Source organism: Lycorma delicatula, chromosome 9 (genome assembly GCF_047948215.1).
Source record: "Lycorma delicatula isolate Av1 chromosome 9, ASM4794821v1, whole genome shotgun sequence".
Lineage (NCBI taxonomy): Eukaryota > Metazoa > Arthropoda > Insecta > Hemiptera > Fulgoridae > Lycorma > Lycorma delicatula.
Genome location: NC_134463.1, coordinates 122,209,637 through 122,217,663, shown reverse-complemented (window position 1 = coordinate 122,217,663; position 8,027 = coordinate 122,209,637). Strand labels below are relative to the sequence as shown.

The 8,027-nt window shown below is 29.1% G+C and overlaps 1 protein-coding gene across 1 annotated transcript in view; it reads left to right on the top strand.

The window, feature by feature from the left end:
• The first annotated feature begins 264 nt into the window (after nt 1–264).
• LOC142330451 (serine/threonine-protein kinase Nek8-like) overlaps nt 265–8,027 on the top strand; it is a 48,183-nt gene continuing 40,420 nt past the window's right edge. The window contains exons 1-3 of the mRNA XM_075375692.1: nt 265–340; nt 1,373–1,543; nt 5,107–5,263. Coding sequence (XP_075231807.1) covers nt 314–340; nt 1,373–1,543; nt 5,107–5,263 — 355 coding nt within the window. The 5' untranslated portion in view covers nt 265–313. The remainder of the gene's footprint in view (nt 341–1,372; nt 1,544–5,106; nt 5,264–8,027) is intronic.

Sequence of the window (8,027 nt, the reverse complement as noted above, 5' to 3'; positions counted from 1 at the left end):
TCGTAATTTTGATAACCTGACATCACAAATCTAAGATGGCTCTGATAAGAATAGCTGGCTGAAAACCGGTCTATTGATAACGGGAATATAGACATAATTTCTATAGTGCGCGCAAAAAACTTATTAGTTTTATTGATTGGAAACACGTATTTCCAAATATTGTTTAATACTTACAAGTAAATTTAGTGCACTAATTGTCTGAACTAATATTTATTTTTAATACCTTTTTTTATTCATAGTGAAAGTTGAGAGTACTTTAGGAAATGAAAAAGTAGAAAGTATTGGTATTATATTGAATGGAAATAGCAATGGAATGTTTCTTTGCTTCTTACATAGAAAGGTGAGTCTTATAATTGCTAAACCATTATGATTACTTTGTTATTATATCATATGTAACGAAAGTTTGGCTATTAATTAAAGTGATTGTACATGTTCGTGATAATTATTATGATACATTTACCCCTACGCCAAAAAGTTTGTAGTTACTAAGTATGCCATATTGTTAGGTTTCCTGTAATTTAAACCAAGAGAGATTATTGTCAAGCAGCTACAAACTATTTAGCAACAGTAACGTAAAATTTTACCTTATACTATTTACATTTTACTTATACGTTATTCTTAAGTTTGTAAAATTTGTTTTAACTTTTTTGTCAACACGACGAAACAATTAGTTTTGAATTAAACAGAAAAACAGTAGAAACTACAATATAGGTGGAAGATTTTCCTTTTATAAATGCATGGAAGTGTTTTTAGGTCTTTTCTGACTTGGGTAGTTCCTTACATTTTTTCTCTTTGACGCCTTTGTTTATCCAGATAATTACACACTAGGTCAGTTTAATGTATGTCTAATGGGTGCTTTGTTTTGTGTATTGTAGAATTTATGAAGGCTATTCTGGATCCATTTTTTAAAATTGAATGTTTTTGTTTTGGTTATTTTGTCTGGGGTGGTGGGCTACTGATTTTCAACTGCTGATCGATTTTTTCATGAGTTATTGTTTGCTTTTTGAAAGACTGAAGAAAATTATCCATCCATTCCCATATTGTTTCAATCATCTTAATATTTTAAGTAACATTTCTTTTATAGGAAAATTTTTTTCAAGATTTCAGTCCTAAATGAAACTTTTGATTTTGAGAAAAATTTATAAACAGAGAAATTCAAGATAATTAAGCTAGAATAATATTATTGTAATGAATTGTTGGAAATGTAATTACTTTAAGGTTGGTTAAATACTATACTGCCATTTACTGATTTGTTTTATTGATATGTCTTATTTTAAAATAGCATATTATTTTTTACTTTTGTGATTAATATTCTGATATTTATTTGTTTTCGCAAGTTCAATGTAAAAAGGAGATTGTCTTTTTATTACAGATCCTTAATGTTGAATCTATAAATAATGATGTGGCAGTTCAAGAGTTTTTGTTACAACTTACTTCTCAGTTTATTGATTGGTCGTCTGCTATGAGAAGGTTTGATTTGTTTAACGTTCCTATTCAGTTGAATTGTGCTGCTTTCTGTAATGTTTTAGAAGATTTAATTAAGGTACTGTAATTGAATTGATTGTTGATTAAAGTAAAGTTTAGGTATTAACATTGATTAAAATATTGATTGTTGTTTGGAATAAGAGTGTTTACAAAAAAGCATAATTTCATTTGCTTAGTTTTAAAGCTGCACTCTCAAGAACACTACCAATTCAACCCACCTGGTTGAACCTGTAACTTATCTTAATTGCTATTTTTTATTACTTACAGGGTCATTGTTACTCAAAAAAAACCTGTCATTATAAGATCCTTTTTCTTAATGGTTTGTTTTTCTTTTATTTCATATTTGTCAGTGGCGAGCAGGATGTGGTGGGTAAGTTACTTATTAGATGTGTTGGCTAATGTGAGCTTGTTCTGCTGAAGTCTTGCAGTCTTCCTAATTAGCCACCACTTTAGGTAGTAGTAATGTAACATAGGTAGGAGGTTTTCAGAAGCCTTTTGGTTATAATTAAATTTTCAGTTGTAGTTTTGTCTACATTTAGGTTATTTATTTGATTTAGGTCATTTAGGTTAAAATGTGGGAGGAGCTGGGCTGGTTGAATCCATATAGGGTTTGTTTACTTGAGCTGTCCAACCGTCTTTTCAGCCCTGCATCTTGCTATATAAAGAAGAATTGGGCACCTTCAAAAGGTAGTTACCCATACTTCTCATTCTTTGTCTGACAGTCACTTTGGTGAAGATTTAACGTCACAGGCTTAAAATAAAGCCTGTTTAATATTAACAAATAGTTTGGTTAATTGTTTACTAGTTAATTTTTTTAAATTAATTAAAACAAATTTTATCACATATGGTTTTTTGTTTTTAAGTCTGTTAATTAGTTTCACAGATCTCTGCTTTTTTCAGAATGAATTTTTTAATATATTGTAACAAGAGTGGTATTACGGACCTGAGTAACGGATTCCTACCAATTAAGTAGAAAATATAATAATGGGTGAATCCAGAAAAGGAGTAAAAGAGGAACCCTTTTAGTAAAGGTAACAGGTTCATTTAAGAATGGTCCTTTGTAATTCTGTCCACTGACACACCTAAACCGACTTTCCGTGAGAAGAGTTACCAGATCAAGGTTTGAAATTTCTTGGGAAAATGTGAGGGCGTTCGACCATTCTCATGCTTTGAGTTGGGTCCTATCCAACAGGTAAAGAGGATAGGAGTATAAATACTCCGGGGAAGACCAGTTGAGATTAGTTCTGTGAAATCACTCTATGCGAGACATTTTGACATCAGTCTGTGAGATGTGAGTAATATCAGTTCTGTGAGGAGAGTTTGCATGAGAGTGCTGTGATAGAGAAGTTATTATGCAAGTTTGAAGTGAGAGTATTCTGCAAGGAGTACATTGAAGGAGCAAATTTCTAGTGTGCACAGAGTTCGACACGATTAGGGTGACATTACAAGTAATTCCATTTCATGAAAACAAGAAATGGTTTGGTGACTTACTGTTAGACTATAAGTGAAAGAGATAATTACTAAATTTAATTCATAAACTCTTAGGGTAGTTTATTTGTGAACAGCAAAAATATTTGCAGTAAAAGAACTTTTTAATACTTGTCTTATCTATTGTATTATTGTTGTTAATACAAGACTAGTGGTTAAAAGTGTTAAGACTAGTGGTCATGTTAATGTCTTTTGTCAATGGGACTGAATTCTGGTTTACATTATTTGTATACCTGTGAATAAATCCTGATGAATACTTGAAATTCTGTTTTGTACATAATCACTGCTTATTATTATTATTATTGTGGTTGTGATTACTATGATTAATATTTGCTTATTGCTTGCTGTTGTCTTCATTATTCTGATTATTATTGTGATTGTGATTACTATTTTTATTATTTGTTTTATTATTGTCTTTTACTGGAAGAATTTGCACCTTCTTCTTTTGACATGACTAATACGTATCAGAATATCCCTGTAAAACAAACTATAAATATAATTTTAAAAAATTCAGAGAAATAGAAAATTTAGAGAAATATTACATTCATAAATTGAAAATGAAATAAGAGCTTATCAATGACCAGAATATATACAAACAATATTTTATTTTTAAAATAGTATGAATAATCTGAAATTGTATATTTCAGGATAGTAAATTGGCAAACTCAATATTTAATGAACCTTATATTTTTTTGGAATTCAATACATAGGAGGTTTTATACATCAAAGGATATTTTAGTACTGATGATGAATCTAAAATCAATCACATAAAATGGATACATCTCTTACATTTACATGTAACTTGTCTCAGTTTATGTTATGGCTACAAAATAACAATTAACTATTTACTAATAATAGTTATAGAATTTTTACAAAATGACATACAAATTAATAAAATTTAAATATTACACAAATAGCTCAAACAAAATAGATAAAATTTAAAAGAATAAACTGTTTGTGGGACCATAATTCTAACCTACTCAATGATTTATGCATGTATTTTTTATATTTTGTGGAGGGTCATTACAGCCATGAAATGCCACATTAGAAATACCTTTTTCAAGTAGACTTAGCTGATGAGAGAGATATTAATGGATGTTTTTATTTCTTGTATTATCTTTACGAAACTGTTGAAGTTTAGTAAATATTTCTTGTTGTTTTTCCTTTTAACAAACTATAACAATTAAAGAAAATACGAACTTGATGCAATTAAAAGTTTTCCTGTTAATGTTGAAGGATGACATGACTCAGGTATTTCATCTTAAATGTGAATCTGATGGCTTATTTTAGATGAGAAATATTGTCTATAAATAATTATTAGAATTGCTTCCCTGGAATATTATGCCATAATTTATTTGAAATGAAAAACAATGATAGAGTTCTGAAACATTGTTAAGCCTGCTAATCTGTTCACTGTTTTTTTTTTATTATAAAAATAATTCTATTTTTTATTGCCAAGATAATCAATTTAATAATTCTATGTAAATATAAAAATACTTACAGAAATTTTATCCTGCCATAGGTAAAACAGATATCTCTAGATGAAGAAGCAATTATTTACATTGTTACTCTAAGGAGTAAGAAATTCCAATATACATGCATTTCCAAAGCATGAAATGATTTCAAAACATGTTACATTTCCAACAGCATGAAACTATTTGTTAATTTCAGTGATTATATTTAACTGTTCTTTCTTTAATGTGTTTATGTCATTACCAAAATGTAATCAAAATTGTGATTTCATCCAAAAATTATATCATCAAGGAAGGTGAATTATAAGATAAATCATTTATGAAAATTAAAGACACTAAACGTGCTAAAATAGGTTGAGGTACTCTAAATTCACTTTAAATTATTTTTTTTTTTTGATTGAGAGTAAGGATATATATATATTATATATATATATTAATTATATATATATAATAATAATAATAATAATTATATAATAATAATTTATTATTTATCATAATAAATTATTTTTAGATCTTCCATTTTAAAAACAAAATTAATTGTACAAGTCAATAATTTAGATTGTGCTAAAAAAAAAGAATTTGATCATAACCTACTCTTTATTAACTGTTTATCATAAATTACTCATTACTTATGTAATTGCTGGATTAATAAATTTTACAGTGTCCAGTGACTATTTCTGTAAATTTCGAAGGACAAAATGGAATAAATGTTGGGCAATACTATTTTTGTAATGAAAAACTGAAACAGATCCAACAAAGTTTTTTATCATCATCTAATATGTCAGAAGTTTATAAGAAGATAAGAACTGTTGGAAAAGGTAATTCAAATGGCAGTAAATTACGCTTGAAAAATTAGGGTAATGCATCTGTAGGCTGTAAAAAATTGAAGCATCTGTCAGTGTATTGAAATTTTTATAGTTTTAATAATTTTCTTTTGCTATCTTGTAAATCATCTATCACATTTAAACCCTCCTCATTACTATGATTTTTATGAATTTTTCTGCCTGCCTTTTAAATAACATTTATTTCATAGATAAAAGAATTATGTCAAAAAATTATTCTACTCTTTGAGTAAAATTTTGGGATATGGTGTCCACGGTGATCTTATCTGCCCACTGCCATGACCAATTCTAACCAAAATTAACTGGCTTCAGTGACTGATATTCAGGGTCATTGTACGAAATTTCATAAAGATTGGTTAATCCAGTCAGAAGATGTCAACCAAAATGATAAAAAGCAAAAAAAAATTTTTTTGGGTTATCTCCCATTCTGAATTAAATTGCCCAGATACACGACCAAAATTATACACTAATGTAATGGAGTCATCTAATTAGTATAAGAATGTGACTGAGCCCAGAAACAAAAAAAGGGGTTTTCCCCTTTTATGGGGGATTGAATAAAACCAAACACAATGAGAAAATATCTTGACTAAGGGTCATTAAATTATGTGAAAATACTTACCTACCTTTGAGTAAAATAGTGTGGTAGTAAGATATAAGGCCTGTATCTCACTGCTCCCTTGAGCAGTTGTTACCAAAGTTAAATTATGTATATATCCCATGTATGGAAACCATTATGTCAAATCTCATCCAAGTTGGCTCACCTAGTAGCTGAAGATGTACAGCATCAGCTTTTCAGGAAGTTGCATGACAAATTGTTTTCAGTTCAGCTTGATGAGGTGACAGTTAGCAATAAAGATGCTTATTTCATTGTGTATGTTCGATTTTGTGATGGTATGTCAGCAGTAGAACTACTTTCCTGCAAACCAATAGAACTCAAAGCAACAGCACTCGCATCATTTGCTATCTTAAATGATTTTATAAACGAGACAGACATAGAATAGAAAAATTGCATCGGAATATGCATCGATGGTTCTTGTTCAATGTCTGGAAGATTCAAATGTATACAAGCACTTGTGAAAAAAAATCTTGATAATGTATCTGGACACATTGCATGATCTACAGAGAAACTCTGGCTTCCAAAGAAACTCTGGCTTCCAAAGAAATGAGTTGTGGTCTGAATATTGTCCTAACAATGTTGGAACTATAGTAAATTGTATAAAAATGAGACCCCTGAAATCAAGAATCTTATCTGCACTTATTTGGTGCAGTAGATTCAGCGTTACTATTTTATTGTGAGGCAAGATGGTATCACGGAAATTTTTGCAACGTGTTTACAAATTAAGAGATGAAATTGCCATTTTTCTAGAAGAGGAAAAGCGATGGAAGCCGAGATGTTTCGAGATGGTTTATTTGTGATGGAATTGAGCTACTTGGTTGATATATTCAGGAAAAAAATACCTTGAATCTTCAACTCCAAGGAGCAAATACAGATATGTTGGATACGAGTGATAAAATAAATCCTTTTATATGAAAATTGGAATTGTGGAGCAGAAATTTAAAGGAAAAAACCTAGAAATGTTTGTAAATGTGGATGTATAAATGTTTGGGAATGTGTTAAAACTTATAAAGCTGAAGAACAACATGTGAAAATTGTTTTTGTAACTATTGAAAATCATTTAGCCACGCTGACAAAGAATTTTAAAAAGTATTTTCTTGCTGATGACAGCTTGGTAGCAAGTTACAAGTGGGTTAGGGATCCATTTCAAAATACTCCTAAAAGGCTCTAAATAGACTTCATGGCAAGTAGTGAAATCAAAAGACAATTTAATAATAAATCATTCTGAATTTTGGGCATGGTTGGATGATGAGTTTTTTGCACTGAAAACAAAAGCATTTCGTATACTATTACCATTTTCAACATCCTACCTTTGCAGAAGCAGATTTTTCTGTGGTAGCTACTTTAAAAACAAAATATAAATCTTAGCTAAATATAGAAAAGAACTCAGATTGTGTGTATTTCTAATATTAAACCTTCCTTTGAAAAACTTTGCTCTGCAAGACATGCCCAAGGGGGTCACTAATAATTATTAAACTTGTTTTTAATTTTGATATTGATAGGTTAATTATTAAATACATTGTGCAGTACTGATACAATCCTATTTTAAGTGTATTATATCCAGTGTAAATGTGTATTTTATTACTTATTATGTCAGAATGTATTTTGCTTGTCTTTAATTTCAGTAAATTAATACATTTACTGAAAGGTTGAGGCCCCAAAGGTTGAGAAACACTGCATTAACCCATTAATTTCTAAATAATAGAATCATAACAACAGAATCTTATTTTGAGATTGACTACTTTTACTTTTAACAAAATTTAAATTATAATTTTGTTAATTACTATTACTGTTACTACGTTTTGTTAATTACTATTACTATTAAATTCTATTAATTTTATATATTACCGTTATCGTATAGTTTACAGTTATTAAATTAGTTATTTTCATTAGTATTTTAGTATTTTTGGATGGTTCATAGGGTGTTTGTTCTTAATTTCCTGAGTAGAAGTTAATAGTTGAGGAAAAGTTTGATCAGTTATATTTCTTGCTAATGATTTTGATAAACCCCATTATGATTCAGTCATTTGACTGGATTTTGAATATCACATTCTAATTTTGAAATCCGTGAGTGTAATAAGCTGCAAGTATATTCAGTTGATGAATAATTGATATAGCTGCCTG